Raw genomic sequence first — 19,767 nt, 5'->3', positions numbered from 1 at the left:
AGAGAGAGAAAACAAAGTGGTCAGTCAGTGGTCAGCACCTAAATAATTTATAGTCTCCACAAAATAGGACCACCCCAGAAAACGACTCCTGTTTTATGGCGTTTTGGCTACAACAGACCTTCAAGACACCAAGGTCTTGTTATTGTGATTTCCTGAAAAGAAGATACTTACTTCATACCACATCCCTTCTATTCTTGTTTAAATTTATTGCAGTGATTTTAGGTAAAAAATTTTTTCTGAATATAAATGTAAAGCATGATGACTGAAATCAAACAAATCCATTAAAAATAGAGAAACAAAGAAGAAAGTAAAATTTCCCATAACTACAGAATTTGAGATACAAGATTTTGGCATCACTTGCAAGTTTTTTTTTTATTACCAATTTGACAAATATTTATTAAGTACTTTGGCACGTATACAAATATTGTCTTTATATAACTTGTATCACAGTAGTTACTTAGCTCTTTTTCAGTTAATGAACATTTTAAACATGTTCTCAAGTTCTACTTATAGAAGAAAATAATTTTCAGTCATACCAATGTAACATAATTTATTTATTTAGTTAGCTACCTTTGACTTTGTGTCGTTTTCAATTTATGCCATTATAAATTCTGTCATGAAAGACTGCACTGCACATAAACTTTTTGCACATCATGATTATTTTGCATGGATAAAATCTTAGAAGTTGTAATCATTAGGTCAAAGGGAATGTGCATTGTATGCTTCCTCATTCATTTTTCCAGCTTGTGGAGGACAATTTGAGTGATTTCCCTTGAATGCACAACAATTGCTGCAACTTTGATTATACTGAGACTTATTTCCTTATACTGTTATGTACAGAGCTGACTATAATATTTTCCTTTCTCTTTAATTGGCTCTAAGCATTGCAAATAAGACTAGCTGAGGCACTGGTGTGTAATCTTTAAAGCCATCAGTCAATCTCCTCTTTCCATAGTGCTCTCTAAAATATATAAGCACAGAGGCATGGTAGAGCTAGTCAGTTTCAGAAATGTCTTTTTCATTTTTATCAGTACCGGGGATCAAACTCACAACTGCCTGCTTGCAAGGCAGGTGCTTATGCCGCTAAGCTAAATCCCTAGCCCCCAGTTCCAGGAATGTCAATTGGGTATGAATCTCAAGGTAAAGAGGCTATGACTCCCCAGGGCACAAAAGTTGACACATCAAAAACTGAAGCAACAGCTTCCAAAAACAATTGAGTTGCTATCTTAGTTAAATTATGCAAAGTGAACCATCTGCGCATCTTTATCTCTACATTTTGCAGGGATGCTTTTCTCTCTACCTGGCTAGCCAGCTCAAGTTACTCCCTTAGTTCCCACCACCCTCACTGTCACTCATCCTTGAGCCACCCTCTTCTTCACAAGATAACAAATTCTGGGAGAGGCCTAGGATCCAGGCCTTTGTCCAAACATCCTCACGGGGATTGGATTTAGGACCCCTTGTCTGCCTTTAAATTGGAATATGTCTTTGTGTCTTTACTCTTGCTGCGGGTTGCATTGGAACTGATAGATTGGAATTAATTTGCTGAGATTCCATTAACATCTCAATGGGATTACAAATCTAAATTTTTGGATTGTGAGGAAGACTGGGAAAGGGATTATAATACTTGGATGACTGTGGTCAGTATTTGGGATTACGGTAAAGTTTGTTCCCTGTAAGAAGATTTTATGTCCCTGCTCTGCTGAAACAGAAAGTGACCATGTGATTTGCTGTGTCTAGTGAAATGTGAGGGAACATGTTAAAAGCTTTGGGCAGAAGCTTTAGGAGTCAGCCTATGTTTCACTGTTTCTTTTCTCTTCGTCAGTTGACTGACAGTTCTTTTCAGAGAAGCTGAGTTATTGATGTAGGTCCTAGAATGAAGATGAGGCAGAGCAGAACTATAGTTGAACCATGATGGACAAGCAGTGTGAATGAGAGTTCTCTTATCACAGCATAACCTCACTTATTCAATGGGTACACACATTTCTGTAGAAATAACTTTCCAGAAAGTTTTTTAGGAATTTGCTTCCACTGGCACCATATGAAAGCATCAATTTCCTCATATCCTTTAGAATATAGAAATTAATGTTTTAAAATATCCCTGTTGATATGAGAGGTCAAAATGGAATCTCAACTTGTGGTAATATGTATTTTTTTCATACTGAAGTGCCACATTTTTTATTAGCCAAACAGCCATTTTATTTTTTCTTTTATAAACTGCATGCTCATGTCCTTTGGCCATTTGATTTGTAAAAATTATTTGTTAAAGATAGAAATCTTTTGATATATGCATGGTATAAGAGCATCTCACAGTTGTCCTTGTCTATTTCAGTTTATACTGTATTCTGATATATATATATATATATATATATATATGTTAAAAAAGATTTCTGTAGTCAAATTTATCTGTTTGATTCTTGCTTTGCCGTTTCACCTACCCCAAGATTATAAAACTATTCACCATTTGGGATCCTTTTAAACCAGTACAGGATGTCCAGGAACCTGGGAGAACTGTATGCCTACATGTAAGAGTTTTTCAGCATGTATCAACAAAACTATAATGATTTCCTTCTCTCTGTAGGAAAAAAAGACCTTGTTTTTAAGGAGTCCCTTAAGGCCCCATCTGGATGGTTTAATGAGAGGACACAGAAAAAATGACCCAGCCTCGCCTTCAAAGGAGAAGTTTGGGGAAACTCTAAGTCAACTTGGCCCAAGGGGAAACATCTCTCCTTGCACACACATAGTCCCTGGATCCTTGGATCGCTGGTCTCTGCTTTTAAAGGTGTGAAGTAAGAGTTCAGCCGCCAAGGGCAGGTCAGTATGATAATTTGAGATTTTTCAAAGAAGTATGGTTTCCAGAACTCTTCCCTGAAAATTCTGATTCAACTCATTTAGGCTCCAGGCCTGGGAATCTGTATTTTAAAACCTTTCTGCGATATCTGGCCAATAAACTGGATTTAGAAACACTTACTTAGAAGAACCTATTGAGGTTTGAGAGGAACTCCCAGAATACCAGCCAGTTGTGAATCAGGGTTTTTCTTGTATCTTGCACATTATTGCGTTTAAAGCATTTTAGATGCCTACATTTATAACTTCTTAAATGTCTCTCCTTTGCAGTCTCTCCTCCAGTCCCTCCGAATCCCTGGACATGTTAACTAGCTTTAGTAGCCAAACCAGTCAGAAGAAAATGCCAATGGATTTGAGATGTCACCATTGCTCTGGAGAAAGATGTTGATAGTCTGTGCTGTCACTGACCATCACTAGAACAACTAGATTCCACTGGTGGGCTTTCAGTTTAGCTAAAAATACCTGCAAAGTTGAGGAAGAGGTCATCAACTACTGTATTCTGGGCCTCAGAGTGTTAGCCAAATAGGCATGATGGGTACTGGTTTTACCAGATTGCAAATTCCTTTTGCAAACAACTATCAAATAATACTCTCAAGGCCAGAAGCAGAGAGAAGAGAATCACATACTTGTATTTATGAGTTTCTCTTAAACAGATTTGGGGCAGAAAGAGCCCTTAGAGCTTCAGAGAGAAGGGTAGGTTCTAGGGAAGTGGTAGGTGGGAGGGAGACCTAAAATCACAGCACCGCTGCAGGGAAAGCTGCCTTTTCAAGCTGTTTGGCTGTGGTCTGATCTCTGTTTACATAGTTCCCCTGGGGGAGGCAAACGGTACAGCCCCCGGACTAATGTGGAAGGCTCTCACAGAACTTCTGGGCCCTTCTTAGGTAGAAACTGGCATTGGAGACAAGACTGCCTTAGCTCTCTCTCACCCTGCTTGATTGATAGGCAAGGACATGAAGCAGAAGCCTTTTGTCTGGAAGATAAATTCTTGGCTGCGGATTCCAGAATCAACCTGAGTACTGTGTTGAGAATCCAGATTCTTGAAGAATGTGTATTTTCTGCCCACAGAAAACTAATCCTGGAGGAGTGTCTGTTCCTTAAGAAAATGGTGTCTGAAGGTTTGGTCAGCAGGCCATTTTTGACTCCTGATGCCAAGGAGTCCAGGCTGTCCCGGCAGCTCTTGGTGATCTTTGGGAATGGCCTTTCTGGAGAGAAGCTGTCTGGATGGAACACTCGTCTTGCTCTACATCTTATTCATGGTGAGACTCTTTCACCAGCCGCCAATCCATATATCTGGAGTTCATCTCTGCTGGCTGTTCTTTTCCTTGCCTGATGTCTTTTCTGTGTTTCCATGGGAGGAGGAGGAAGTGAGTCAGAGAAGGGAAACTTGAATTGGAACATCTTTAATGTAAAAGGTGGGAGATGTCATGTGGGTGGTGAATTTTGAGTTCCAGATAGAAAACAGTCATGCTGTAGAAACACCTCTAGTGAAGCTGGGGGTCTGAGAAAGGAAGGAAGATGATGCTTGGCAGTCCATGGTCATTCCCAGTAAAAGTCAATGTGTTTGAATACTAGGTTGGTCCATCGTATCCAAATCTAATTCAAAGGTTTTGGGTTCGGTAAAAGCCAGGCCCTGTTTTGCCAAACATTTTTTTCCCCTTAATTTCAAAGCCCCTGAGTATTTTAAGGGAAATTTAATCCACATGTTTCTGATTCATTTACACTTAACTCATCAAAATATTTTTTTGTAATAGTCATTTGATGTCCAAGAAGCCTCAGCAACCTTTTTTATAAGCCTTTAAAAAACTTTTTCTGAAAAACAGGAAGTTGTGTTTTGCCAATAGTAAACTAAGTTGAACCCCAAAAGGCTCCGTTTTGCTTCAGCATCCACCAGGTTCCAATTGGTTCTGAACTTGGCCATGGACCTCAGCTCTACCCCACAAACATACATTGTCTCAGTACAATGGCTCATAAAAAAGGTTTCTCTGTCAAAACGTGATTGTTTTCTGAGGAAGATCGGGGGTAAGAACTAACTCTAGTGTCTTAATTTGTTAGCTCTAGAGTAGAAAGCAGAAAAGCACCTGCTGCTGTTGATGTGAACACCTAACTTTGTCTTCCAAATCAACCATAAGAGGCAAGGCTCAGGAAGGTCAGAAATGACAGAAATGACTCATAGCACAAGAGGCTGCCAGGAGAGGCAGTGAGGCCTCTAAGCAGCTATTATATGACTGTCAGAAAGAAGGAAAAGGAAGTCTTGTGTGCAATAGAATGCAGGGCCAAATGACTGTAAGATAGACCCTTTAGAATTCAGGAATATAACATAAATACAAATATCTGTCAAGATGCTTGTTACATAGCAAATGTTCAACACACATTGGAGTGGAAGTTGTTATTTTAAAAGGTACTTCCTTTGTATTGTTCAATTACTAAACTTATCCTTTTTTATTTAATCTCTGTTTGACCCAGGGTATTTATTTTCAGAGCAATGGTCAAGGTTGATTAGCATGAAGCCAGCATGGCCACTCTTGGTCAATGACTTTAGTGTCTTTGGCCACAAATAAACTAAATGAATCAGTAGTGTTTACTTATGACTGTTATACAGGATATGGGGTACAGACAAGATACATGGCTTCCCAGAGAGCAGTCCAGGCCCATCTCTACTCTTGTGCATGCCTATCTAACCACCTGCCACCTACTATGTGGAGGAGATGTGTAACTTTACTGGCTCCTTATATCCATTGTAGGTGTGCTTTATGGGTCTAAGACCTTTCCCTCAATTTTTATCTTTATGGGTCAGGTGTAACATAGTCCATGATCTATGAATTATGAAAAATCTTCTCCTTTCTTTTTAATGGGACAAGGAAGAGCTTGTACTAAAAGGAGCCCAGTGGCATCCCATCTCCAGACGTTCCAAATCCTGATAATGTTACTAATTTGTTTAGGGCTCATGATAATGAATAGTATTATTAGTGACTCTGTCACACCATCTTCTCTTGCTGGTATCATAGGGGAAAAGAACAAAACTGTAAGTTAGCAGTAACATATTGATATCTTATTTCTGCATTTATCTACTCATTCATCCATCATTTATGAGACCTTCTTCATGCTAGTTATAATATCAGAAACTAAGAATATAAAAATGAATAAAATGCTGGTTTTGGGGGCTGGGGATTTAGCTCAGCGGTATAAGCGCCTGCCTTGCAAGCAGGCAGTCGTGAGTTCCATCCCTGGTACCGATAAAAAGGAAAAAGACCAAAAAAAAAAAAAAATGCTGGCTTTGAGTTTATGGTGTACTAAGAATATTAGTGACAACTTCCCATGAGATGTCAAAAGAAACCTGGATGAACATCAGGATAAGAATATGTAAGGAAGACACCCAAATCCTGCTAAACCCATATGGTGCCAGACACTTTTTCCTTGGTTCCCTAGAACAGTAGTATAAAGGCTGAAGACTGGTATATTTTCCAACAGGGGCAGAAGGTGCCAAGAGCAATTCTTCTCTCTTGAAGCCCGGGGTCTACCTTTTGGGTGGTTACCTCAGGACTAGGCAGAGACAAGGAATACAATGTTCCCTTGTGTGATGATCAGATAACTCCAGGCCAAGGCCGTATAGCAGTCACTCTGTCAGGTATGAGATTGAGCTTCCTGCTGAGCAAAAGGGATGTTGAAAGCCTCTGGCCCCTGCCCAAACCAGCCTCCCTTTACCCACAATAGGCACTTGTATCTACAGGCAAGACAACTGGCTGTTTGCCCCGCTTTGCTCAGAGTTATTCTTTGAAAAAGCTTATCATGAGGAATTAGCTGACTTGGTTCCTCTCTCATCAAGGACTGAGAAGAAGCATCTGGTGTAATCTGACCACACAGCTCTTTGTGCTTCCCCTCCCCTTGATCAGCTCCTGATAGACTTGACAAGCCCAGGGATAGTGGTCTGGCAGGAGGTATCTCCTGCAATCCTGCCCCCAGGTTTTCTTTGCAGTAAGAAAAAATAATTGTCTTTTCCAGTGCAGCCAGCTCCAAAACAGGAAGTGATGTCAGAAAGACATACTTGACCAGATGGGTTTTGCTTTAAGACCAGTTTAAACTTTTTCCTTCATGGTCTTCATGTTTTAAAACTTTTAAAAAATCTATTTATCTACTGATCATTAATTTTCCTGTTTATTTTAAAGACAACCCTAATGAGCACTGGTGCTTCAGATCAAAAAGAGAAGTATAACCACACATTATCTTACTGGAATGTTGTACACCGGAATGTTGTACCTCTAGGGATCATCTTCCTTATTACCCACACCCCAGTCTCCTAAAAGGAAGCCTATATTTGATTTAGCTTTTAAAATAAATGAGATCCCCCCCCCCCCCCAGTATTGAAAACAGCTCTAAAGCTGGCCTGACTACCCTCAGGCTCTCTTTTAGTTCTGGCGCATCCTCCAGTCTGAGATGCACTGGTCTGGATCTAGGTTCCTCAGTGCAGCTCTCAGCATGCATTTGACAAATGAAGACCTTTTCCTTAAGCTCTGTGGGTGGATTATAAGACAAGACATGGTCTTTCATCTTGGCTTTAGCTTAGGCACACAAAAAGCTTCATGGGCATTATATCAATTGGCATAGAGAAAACACTCAATAAAAATTTGTTAGATGAACAAATAGCATGTATCTTATAAATTTCTTTACAAATAGATCCTGTAAATATGAAAAGGGAAATATAATTGGAAAAAAATCTATTTAGCAGAATCATTTGAAACCTGCAGAATATGGTGATCTCAGAGGCAGTTTTCAATTAATGTCCATGAATACAGATAATGCTTTAAGGTTTCAAATGGCATAGAATTCTCAGAGGGGCTGAAAGCCATTGAGATGGTGTTTCTGTTCCATTTTTATGAGGACTTACTTGTGGTGGTTTGTGCAGTGAGCATAAATCCTTAGTTTGTCCCGGATCACTCTGCCTGGCCGTGGCTTCCGCTGGAGCCCAGCCACATGCACTGCCAAGACTTTGGGGCCAATCAAGCGCTTGTAAAGTAGCGAGAGCCAATAGTCCTGAGAATACAGAGGTAGAGTATCAGGAAGAGAGCTCATTTCAGATATCTGAGTAACTATGACATACACACAGGCCAAAATTTTACCAAGAGTCCTGTATGTTGATCCCAGTGAAACATTTGCTCTGGATTGGTAATGAAGTTGGTACTGTCGAAAGTGGCTTTTTCTAAATGTCAAATGGTGTCATGGTTTATGTTTGTGTCCCCCAGGCCTCATGAGTTTGCATTGTGTATTTGTGATTGGTTCATTGTCTAGTGCTTGGATTGATGGTCTCAGTGTTCCACCCACAAAGGGGTGGAGCCAGGATGTGACATTATGGCAGGAAGAAGGTGTGTCTTGCACTTTGCTGGTTCGAGCTTGCTGTCAGTGGCTGCCATGAGCTGTAGCCCAGCCTTGCTGCCTGTCTTGGAGCCAACTGAGTGTGGAATAAAACCTCCAAAAACTAAGAAATAAACCTTTCCTTTCCCATCTTGGGCATCAGGTATTTTGTCGCAGCAACGAGTAAAAAGTAACCAAGACAAAATTGTAATGAACAAATGAATCAAAGTTTTTCACATATACAATAAATTCCCAGTTGGGGTCTTAAATTTTTAAGTCCCCTGCCATGACTTTAGTTTTGTGCTGGTTTATGGCTTCTATTTAATTATAAGATGGGAGGTTTTATATCCATAGGATTGTATCAGGGTGAGAATCTAAAATATCACCCTCTAAATAATGTCACTGGGAACTATGAGGAAAGGAATAGGAAGAGGGAGCTTTTCCAGGCAAGTACCTAGAGTTCTCAGTTTCAGAGCCAGAAAGATAAACAAAAATATTTGCATATCATGGTGCTAACACCTGGTTGTTCTCAGTATTGTACAATAAAAGTAATTATAAATTAAATAAGAGTATGATACTTTAACCATTCTAGGTTTTATCCATAACTGCTAATATTGAATCTGTAATCCATGTGTTATGGCTTGTACCTAGATTCCCCAAAAACTTCATGCACTTACAGGTGGGTATTTAGGAGATAAATGGATCTAGAGTGTATGAGTAATATGGATTAAGGGTCTGTGAAAACTACATTTATCCACTAATTTGTTTAGCATGGTTCTTGAAAGTAGATAATGGGAGGCCCACCCTTGGTATGAAGGAAACTAACAATGGCCTTGCAGACTGAATGTAATAAAAGGAAAAGGAAGTCTCACTGATAGTGTTTCCTCCTTACTGCTTGCCCTGCCATGGACTGTTTCTACTCTACTATGTTGCTCTGCCATGCTGCCCTGCCTCAGAGCCAACTCTGGACTGGAAACTTTACAAACTGAGCTAAACTAAACCTTTCCTCTTTTAACTTGTGTTGGGTATTTTGTCTCAGCAATGGAAAAGTAATTAAGGCACTATGCACGCATGTAATCTTACAAAAGCCTTCTGTTAAGTCACCTTAATTTCTGTTTGTTTGCTACTTATCACAGTTTTTTTATTTGATACAAATATAAATGTTGCATTAATATTTACTATGGGGTAATGACTTCAGTGTTTATAAATCATGTAAAACAAGGCTGCTTAATTTGCTACTCCCCACTTCACTTTGAATTCTGGAGTTCAGTGAATGTATTCAGTGTATAATTTCCGTTAAAGACATAAACCACATCTTCTCTACTTTCATCTTTTCAGGCAGAAATCTTTTTATGATTTTTTTTTCTTATGTGATCATCTATAACATCAGCTACATACAAGCTTCTGGTGAATTTCACAAAATAAAACAAATTCTCAAAGTCCTTCTGCCATCAAATTAGCTCCAAATCTGCTTGTATTTGTCTCTGAGCCTCACCAATCTATTTATTTTAATCAATTTTAAGTGATCCCAAAATGGCAGTTAAGTGTAGTCTCCTAATATTAAAAATAGAAAATATTCAATTATTATCAATCATGTAGAGGGAAAAATGTTATTGGTTTATTCTTATTTTATTAAAATTTCTGTGGTCTTTGTAAATACTTTGTGAAGAATTGCTCATATTCCAATGAGATTTCTACTTCTTCTTACTGATTTATGAGAAGTCTGTTTTAAACTAAATATTTAATAAACTTAATATTTTAGTTCACTACTGTTATCCTGATATATCCTCAGTAGCTCCTAGTAGTTCTTATTTTATACACGTGAACATGGGTTCAGAATCTTTAAAGGTACATTCCAAGTCACAAAACTAGTCAGTTGTAGCCCTCGAAAATAAATAAGGATTCATTTGTCTCTAGTGGTTGTAGAGCACCCTCACTCATTGAGAAATACAAAGTCATATACTCTAAAGACATAAGATGGCTAAAAAACAAGGATGCTATGGATATAAAATCTGAAAGGTATCCTTACTTTTAGTACAGGGATTTGCTATAATTTAATTTCTGGCTCCTATATTATCAGAGAAAGGTGAGAGCACAAAATACTACCATTTCTCTGATTCGAGCATTTGTTCTTTTTCTTATCCTTCATTTCAGTGTCTCATTATAAACAACTTTATTATTTAGAAAATTTAGGAAAGCTTAATAGGTTTTCTCTCACACTTTCATTAGCAATTTTCACTTAAGGTAAGAAACATTTATAGCAACTCATTCATGTTTAGGAAAAAGAAATATTTATTATGTTTACTTCTCAATAGTTACATAAAAATAATTTTCAGTGAAATCAATGCAAGTTCATATTAATATGTGGTAAAGTTGAATTTATATACAGATTTTTAAATTTGGAATCAGTTTTGTTTTCCCTTTGGGATAACTAAATGCCAAAATGTTCATTTAGAAAGGTGAAGATACTTGGTTAATGCCCTAAAGAGATTTTGATGAAGTTAATTCTGAATGACTAGTATCCTCCTTATCCAACTTTTCTTACTGTGGTAAAATATGCCTAAAATTTATCATCTTACCAATTTTAATATTTCAGTGATGTTACAGTCATAATGCTATGTAACCAGCTTTACCATCCATTTCCATAACTCTTCTCATGTTGTTAAACTGAAACTCTAAATCAATTAAATTCTAATCCCTATTTTTTTCTCTCTTGGAAGCCACCATTCTGCTTTATGTGTACTTCATATAAGTGAAATCACAGTGTATTTCATCAACCATAATATCTTCAAGGTTTATCCATGCTGTACTGTATGTCAGATTTGTCATTCTTTTTTAATGTTGAATAATATTCTATTGCACATATATGTTACATTTTAAACTAATTAGTAGCTTCACATGTGGTGTGTCCTGAAAAATGTTCTCAGTGCTGGATGAAGTGTTCTGTTTGGTCTAGTTTAGTAGTAGCAAACCTATGGCATACGTTTGTTTTTAAGACAAAAGATGTTAATATATGAGTTGTATTTTCTAAATTAAAATCTCAGTATTCAGGTTTAATTGCAAAGTTGGCACTTCATGATAAATAAATAGATTTTGGGTTGTAGTTTGGGCACTTGTCTCTAAAATGTTCACATCATTCTAGTCAGTTTAGTGTTTTGTTTATGTTCTCTATTTTCTTATTTTCTTTCTGTTTTTTCTATTGACCATTAAGAGTAGAGTATTGAATTTTCAACTACTGTTACTGTAGGACTGTCTATTTCTTCTTTCATGTCAGCTTTTGCTTTTTTGCTTCCTGTATTTTTATGATCTGTCATTGTGTAAATGTTTATAATTGTTACATCTTCTTGTTGTATTGAAACTTTTGTCACTGTGCAATGTCTTTCATCTTCTAAATGTTTTTTACATTTAAAGTCAGTTTTGTCTGACATTAACCCTTGCTCTTTTTTTGTTTATCATTTGCATGATATTATCTTTTCTATCCTTTTAATCTGTTTGCTCCTTTGGATCTAAAGTGAGTCTCTTGATAGCATACAATTGGATTGAATTTTTTTTATAAAATTCTTTTTTTGTCAATTTGAGTTTTTGCCACAGAGTTTAATTCACTTATATAAAAAGTAAATATTGATAAAGTGAGCCTTATTTCCATCATTTTATTAATGTTTTCTATGTCTTGTAGCTTTTTGTCCCCTATTTCCTGCAGTACTTCTTTTTGGTTTCTTGCAGTCTTCTTTGAGGTTTTGGTTTTTTGAAATATTTAAATTTGTTTCTCTTTGCTTTTAATTTATATTCCATAACCATTTTTGTGATTGAGATTCCATCAAAAATACTAATTATAACACTAATTTGCATTTATATAACTTAACTTCAACAACTTCAATACAAAAACTGTTCCTTCACTGCTCTATCCCCACCATCTCATGACTGACATCACAAAATTCCATCTTTATACACTATGCATTGAAAAACAAACTGACGATTCTTTTAAATACACTGGTTTTTTTTTTTTTAATCAGTACCAGGGATCGAACTCATGACTGCCTGCTTGTAAGGCAGGTGCTTATGCCGCTGAGCTAAATCCCCTGCCCCCAATGCACTGGTCTTTTAAGTTGCATGGAGACAAAATGTGAATTACAAACCAAAATTACATTAAAGCAAATTTTTAAATTAATATTAACTTTAAAGACATATTACTCCCTTAATGTATAAAACAAACAGTAGTATCACCAACTTGTTACCATAATGTTAATTTTAATGAGTGCCTATATATTTACATTACTGAGATATTTGTTTCTTTATATGACTTCTAATTATGGTCTAGTGTACTTTCACTTCAACCTGTAAGACTCCTTTCATCACTGCTTGCAGGCCAGGGTTAGTGTAACAAACTCGCCCAATTTTTGTTTTTTGTGTATTTGGGGAAGTCTTAATTTCTTCCTCATTTCTGAAAGAAATTTTGATGGTTATAAGATTCTTGATTGATGATTGTTTCTTCTTTTAAAAAAAGTTCTTAAAATTAGTACATGTTTGCACTACCTGATGTTTATATTCTTTGTGAGGAGTTGGTATGTGTACATAGTATGACTTAATTCCTTTTTTCATCTTCTATCTTCTATCCTTCTGCTTTGAGGAAGTTCTATCTCCCTACTACCTGTCTTTTATTTTGCTTTTTATTTTATACTTTGGGTTTCTCATCAAGAGAAACTATGCAATATTTAAGCATGTGTGTCTTAACTAGTATCTAGAGTAGTATCCATTGTATATAAGTACCATATTTTCTCCATTAATTTGTTGATGAACATGCGGACTGCTTCTAAAATTGCTATACAAACTGTGTTACTATAAATATGGGGATCCCTGTATCAATATAATATGATGCCTTGAACTCTTTGGGGAAGACATCTTGAAAGGGAATTGCTAGGTCAAATGAAATTTCTAGTTTCAGTTTTTTGAGGAATCTTTATAGTGATTTCCATGTGTTAGTTTACAGTTCCACCAACAGTGTAGATGAATTCCTTTTTCAATGCAGCCTTTCCAGTGTTAATCATTATTTGAATTCTTGATGATAGCCATTCTTTCTAGGGTCAGATGGAATCTCAGTGCTGTTTTACTTTGCATTTCTCTAATAACTAATGATGTTGAGAATTTCCTCATGTAATAACATTGCATCATACATTAACATCTCTTGTCTTAAAAGAAAAATTACATGTGTATTGTTAAGTTCACCACAATTCTGCATATTAATCTTCTGTCTTAGACGTAGCTCACAACATTTTTTTCCTATTCTGTAGGTTTTCTCTTTCCTCTGCTGGTTATTTATTTTCCGGTGAAGAAGCTTTTTATTTTTTTATATAATTATATTTGTTGATTCTTGCTTTTATTTCTTGTGCAATTGGAGGTATACTTACAAAGTCCATGCCTACACCTGTGACTATAAAAGCTTTATTTATTTTAACATGTAGTTGCTTCAATGTTTCTGTTTTCATATTTACATCTTTAATCTATTTTGATTTTAGTTAGTACATGACTGAAAGATAGGGATGTATCTACCTTCATTCTCCTGCATGTATGTGGTCAGTTTTCCCAGCACCATTTGCTATAAGGCCATCTTTCCTCAAGTGTATGTTTTTGGCCCATTGTCAAAGACCAATTAGCTGAATCTGTCTGGGGTCGTTTCTGTGTCTTCTATTCTGTTTCATTCATCCATATAACAATTTTTGTTTTTACAGCATACTGCTTTAATTATTGTAACTTTGTAGTATAACTTAAAGTCAGGAATTGTGATGCCTGCTGTTTCATTCTGTTTGACACGGGTTGTTTTTGTTATTCTGAGTCTCTTCTGGTTCCATATGAATTTTAGGATTGTTTTCTATATTTCTCTGGGGAAGGCTGTAGGATATGCTGATTGATTGAGATTGCATTCTACCTATATAACAGATAAGGAAGTATGGCCACGCCGATCATATTCATTCTGCCTATCCAGAAAGGGGATATCTGACCATTTTTTGGTTCCTTTTCAATGTCCTTTTTCAGAGCACTGTAGTTTTTATTGTAGAGGTCTTTCGCTTCCTTGGTTAGGTTAATACCTAAGGATTTAATTTTTCTTCATGTTATTGTGAATGATAATGCTTTCTTAATTGCCTTCTCAGTGAGTTTATTATTAGTGTACAGGAAAGCTGTTGATTTTGTATCTTGCTACACTGTTGAATTTGGTTTTAATTCAGATGTCTTTTGGTAGAATTTTTTTTTGTCTTCTAAGCAGATCATGTCTTCTGTGAATCAGGATAATTTGACTTCAACTATTTCTGAACATATTGCTTTTATTTATTTCTCTTGACTGATTGCTGTGGCTAATATTTTGAGTCCTATGTTGAACAGAAGTAATGATAGTAGACATTGTTGTCTTGTTCCTAATCATACAGTGAAAAATTTCAGTTTTCCTCCACTTCATTTGATGATGGTGGTAAATTTGTTATAAATGGCTTTTTGCAGATTGAGGTAAGATCCTTCTGTATCCATTTTCTTTGTTTTTATTTTCAATCACAAATGGGTGTTGAGTTTTGTCAGAAGCTTTTTCTGCATCTGTTGATATGATCATGTGGTTTTTGTCTGTGCTTCTGCTTATGTGATTTTATTATATATGCATATGTAGTACATATGTGTATGTTGAACCAACCTTACATCCATGGTATGACATGTACTTCGTCGTGATGATTGATCTTTTTGATTTGTTGCATTCTATCTGCCAATATCTTATTGAGAATTTTTACATCTATTTTGATGAAAGAAATTGGCCTGTACTTTTAGTTTTTAGTTGGGTCTTAGTCTGGTTTTGTGATCAGAAGAATGAAGGTTGCCAGAAATGAGTTTGGAAGTACTTGCTTCTTTTTAATCTCATTAAAGGATTGATTTTATAACTTCTTCAAAGGTTTTGTAGAATTCAACAGGGAATCCATAAGGTCCTGGGCTTTTCTTGGTAGGTTTTTAAAAATTGTTACTACCTCAATTTCCTTGCTTATTATAGAATCATTCAGAGTTTTACGTCTTTTTGTTTTAGTTTTGATAATTTGCATACCCTAGGAGCCATTCCATTCCTTTACTATTTTCCAATATGTTGGAGTACACTTTTTCATAGTGGTTACTATCTTCTGGATTTCTTTGGTTACTGAACTTCACAGCATGATGATAAGAAATCAATGGGTACCATAATGTTGCTTTTTTTCATATCATCATGTATAATAAAATCAATTCTTGTAAACTCTTTAGGAGAAGTTCTAGGCATGTATAAGCCTATACATGCACATCTATCCTTATTATATTAGAGGGAAAAACAAAACCAAAAGAAAAACAATTGCTAGAAAACCAAGAAACAAAATTCCTAGAAAACCAAGAAACCAAGAAACAAAAGAGACAAATAAATAACACTCACACTCAAGGAGCCCAAAACAATGACAATATAGGCTTTCAAAACAAGGTGTTTGGAACATAACTAAAATTTGTTATTTTGCATAGAAATCCTCAAACGAGTTCCTCAGATTACCAGATATAAACATGCAAAATTGACCCAATCTTATGAATACTAAGTGTTTTGTTCCAAGAACTAATAGAATTAGTAGCAGTCATCTTAGCTGTCTTAAGCTTGTATATAAAAATTTATATCTTTTTTCCTTTCCCTTCCTTCTTTTGTCCTTTTCCCTCAGTTATTTTTCCCTTTTGAGCAGTTTTTTATCTTTTCACAATATTTATTGAAGATTTTGTATCTTATTCACTCTTTCATTTTCTTATGCTAGGGAGACAATATAGTATCAATTTATTTTACTTATGAGAATGATCTCAAGTTGCATCCATTTACCTATAAAAGTCTCAATGTGATCCTTCTTTATAGCTGAGTAGTACTCCATTGTATAAAAATACCACATCTTTTTTATCCATTCCTCAGGTGATGGGCATTTAGGTTGCTTCCAAAATTTGGCTATTACAAATTGTGCTGCTGTAAACATGAGTGCACATATATCACTGTGATATGATATTTTCAGTTCTTCTGGAAATATGTCCAAAAGTGGAATAGCTGGCTCAAATGGGACTTCCAATCCCAGCTTTTGAGGAACCTCCAGACTGATTTCCACAGTAGTTGTACCAGTCTATACTCCCACCAACAGTGCAGGAGAGTTCCGTTTTTCCACCGCCTCTCCAGCATTTATTATTGGTAATTTTCACTGAATAGACTTTTACTCCCGTTGTTAGAGTTGATTCCTAAGTATTTCATTTTTTTTGTGTGTGTACTATTGTAAAGGGTGTGACTTCTCTTATTTTTCTCTCAGTGAGTTTGTTGTTTGTGTAAAGAAATGCTATTGATTTTTAAGTGTTGACTTTGTATCCAGCTATATTACTGAATTTGGTTATTATATCTAGAAGTCTTTTTTTAAAAAATTTTATTTAAAAGGAAAAAGAGAAAAATCAAAACAAAACAAAGCAGTGTAAGGGTACAAGTAATACCGAACTACAAAAAAAAAAAAAGTAAAAAATCACCAGTTAATAGATTACACATTATCATCTTAGAGATAGTTGCTCAAGTCAGAGTATCAAAGCATATAAAGTGGACATTCGAACAGTGAGACTGCAAACAGTTGTGTTCAATGATCCAACCAAAAACATTAATACGGCCAGCTATTTAACACCCCTAAACACACTTGCTGTTGTATCCTTTAGAGCACTTTTTTTCCCTCTATTTTTAAAAACAAAATTTACACATTTTGGGTTTTATTACTCCGTAGTTCTTATTACTTTTTTGGGGGGAGAGAATAAAGTCAAATATGGCAAAACAAAGCTGTCAGTCAAAACCAAGGATAGACATAGCACATGATGTAAAAACAGAGTACAAGATTATCAACAATGGTTACCATAATGCCTCTTGCTTCCTTAAAAAGAATTGTCTATCACATTAGGTATTATAAAGTTGAACAAAACAGTAGAGAAGAAGACCAATAAAACTTAAACATTGTAAACATTACAGGACTTCCAAAGGAGATAATAGTCAAACCAGAATGGGCGTCATAGTGAATCTTATTGCCTTCAAAGTAGTTGCCTATATCCTCAAACTTGATACTATCATACAGAATGGAACAGAGTCTAATCAGTCAAAACAAGATAGTGGGAGTATTACAGGACTTCAAATCAAGTTAATAGGAAATCAAAAAAGTTACTATAATATATCCTGTTAATTTTTAAAATTTTTCCCCTTAGTTAAAAAAACCATAAAAAATAACTAAATAATTTTTTTAATGAATAAGGGGGAGATTGAGATAAAAGAAGACATAACAACATAACAATACAGGTCAAAGCATGACTGTTTCAGCAACCTAGTGCTTCACCACCAAATAACCCGACTTAATAGTAGTTACCATAGTGTATGTCTTTTTCCTTGAAAAATTTGAATATAACTTCATATACTATAGCTTCAAATATTTCCATATCAAGAAGCCCAGAATAAAGCCTTTCCAATTAATAAGTGAAAACTTTATAAGGCTTCAAGGCCACATAATGGGGAATCATGATTACCACATACTTTTATATATTTGAATCATTATTTACATTAGGGAAACTATTCGGTATGCACACATGTGAGATTGATTTATTTCACTTATAAGTATGGTCTCAAGCTGCACACATTTATTGATAAATATCTCAATGTGATCCTTCTTTATAGCTGAATAATACTCCATTGTATAGAAATACCACAACTTTTTTATCCATTCCTCAGTTGATGGACACTTGGGTTGTTTCCAAGATCTGGGGATTACAAATTGTGCTGCTATAAACATAGGTGCACATATATCACTGTGGTATGATGCTTTCAGTTCTTCTGGGAATATGCCTAGAAGTGGAGTAGCTGGAATAAATGGGACTTCCAATCCCAGCTTTTTGAGAAATCTCCAGACTGACCTCCACAAAGGTTGTACCAGTCTACACTCCCACCAACAGTGTAGGAGAGTTCCTTTTTCCCCACAGCCTCTCCAGCATTTGTTGTTGTTGGTTTTCTTGATCCTGACCATTCTTTCAGGAGTGAGATGGTATCTCAGTGTGGTTTTAATTTGCATTTCTCTAATGTCCAATGATGATGAACATTTTTTCATGTATTTATTTGCCATTTGTATTTCTTCATCTGAGAAGTGCGTATTCATCTCAGATGCCCACTTTTGGATTGGATCTTTGAATTTTGGGAGTCTGAGTTTTTTAAATTCTTTATATGTTTTAGACAAGAGTCCCTTGTCTGAGAGAGCGTTCACTAAAATCTTTCCCAGCTTGTGGATTTTCTTTTCACTATGCTGGAGATTTCTTTTGACATGCAGAAACTTTTTAATAAGAAGTGGTCCCAGCTATTGATTCTGGGAAGTATTTCCCGTGCGATTTGAGTCCTGTTCATGAATTCTCTACCTACCCCTATGTCTTCAAGGTTTCTACCCAATTTGAATTCCAAAAGATTTAGTGTTTCTGCTTTAATATTCAGATCTTTGACCCATTTAGATTTTAATTTAGTACATGGTGATAGACACGGGTCTAGCTTTAGTTTTCGGCAAATGGAGAGCCAGTTTTTCCAACACCATTTATTAAAGAGACTGTCGTTCTTCCAGTGAACCTGCTTGGCTCCTTTATCAAAGATAAGATGGTTGAGTGTGTTTGTAGTTGTGGTTGTATCTTCTAATCTATTTCATTGATCTTCGGCTCTGTTTTGATTCCAGTATCATGTTGATTTTACTACTGTTGCTTTCTGGTATAACTTCAAGTCAGGGATTGTGATGCCTCGTGCCTTGCCTTTGCTGCTTAGAATTGCCTTTGCTATTCTAGGTCTCTTCTGGTTCCAGATGAATTTTAGGAGTGATTTCTCTAGATTTATAAGGTATGTTGATGATATTTTTATTGGGAATGCATTGAATCTGTATAACAGTTTTGGGAGAATGGCCATTTTCACAATGTTTGTTCTTCCTATCCATGAGCAAGGGATGTCTTTCCATTTTCTGAGATCAGCTTCAATTTCTTTTTCCAGTGTATTATAATTTCCCATGTATAGGTCTTTTCACTTCTTTCATAAGAGTAATTCCTAAATATTTCATTTTTTTGCTTGCTAGTGTGAAGAGTGTGGTTTCTCTTATTTCCCTCTCTGTGATTTTGTTGTTGGTGTATAGGAATGCTATTGATTTCTGAGTATTGATTTTGTATCCAGCTACATTAATGAATTTATTTATTATATCTAAGAGTCTTTCAATGGAGTTTAGGGGCTCTTCTATGTAGAGTATCATGTCATCTGCAAACAATGATAATTTAACTTCTTCTTTTCCTATCTTTACCCCTTTTATTTCTCTCTCTTGTCTAATTGCTCTGGCTAGTACTTCCAGTACTATATTAAATAGGAGTGGTGATAAAGGACATTCTTGTCTTGTGCCTGATTTTAAAGTAAAGGCTTTCAATTTTTGGCCACTTAATATGATGCTGGCTGTTGGTTTGTCATAAATGGCCTTTATTATATTGAGGTAAAGACCATCTGTTCCAATTTTCTGTAAAGTTCTTATCATGAATGAATGT

At 35.8% G+C, this 19,767-nt stretch overlaps 1 protein-coding gene and 1 long non-coding RNA gene across 3 annotated transcripts in view; one reads left to right on the top strand and one right to left on the bottom strand.

The window, feature by feature from the left end:
- The window catches only part of Hpse2 (heparanase 2 (inactive)), a 924,256-nt gene that overhangs the window by 20,551 nt on the left and 883,938 nt on the right, over positions 1-19,767 (bottom strand). For both annotated transcript variants that reach the window (XM_063245088.1, XM_063245087.1), the window contains one exon: positions 7,727-7,872. In XM_063245088.1, the coding sequence (XP_063101158.1) occupies positions 7,727-7,872 (146 nt within the window). The remainder of the gene's footprint in view (positions 1-7,726; positions 7,873-19,767) is intronic.
- LOC134475252 (uncharacterized) overlaps positions 1-19,767 on the top strand; it is a 43,216-nt gene that overhangs the window by 10,846 nt on the left and 12,603 nt on the right. Inside the window, exons 2-3 of the long non-coding RNA XR_010046303.1 lie at positions 2,579-2,811; positions 3,910-4,100. This is a non-coding gene — a long non-coding RNA (uncharacterized LOC134475252). The remainder of the gene's footprint in view (positions 1-2,578; positions 2,812-3,909; positions 4,101-19,767) is intronic.

Source organism: Cavia porcellus, unplaced genomic scaffold, assembly GCF_034190915.1.
Source record: "Cavia porcellus strain 051 isolate PalLab524CR breed Dunkin Hartley unplaced genomic scaffold, mCavPor4.1 scaffold_2, whole genome shotgun sequence".
In the NCBI taxonomy this organism is placed as follows: Eukaryota; Metazoa; Chordata; class Mammalia; order Rodentia; family Caviidae; genus Cavia; species Cavia porcellus.
The sequence above is the reverse complement of the archived record's forward strand: the minus strand, read 5'-3'. Positions and strand labels throughout refer to the sequence as shown.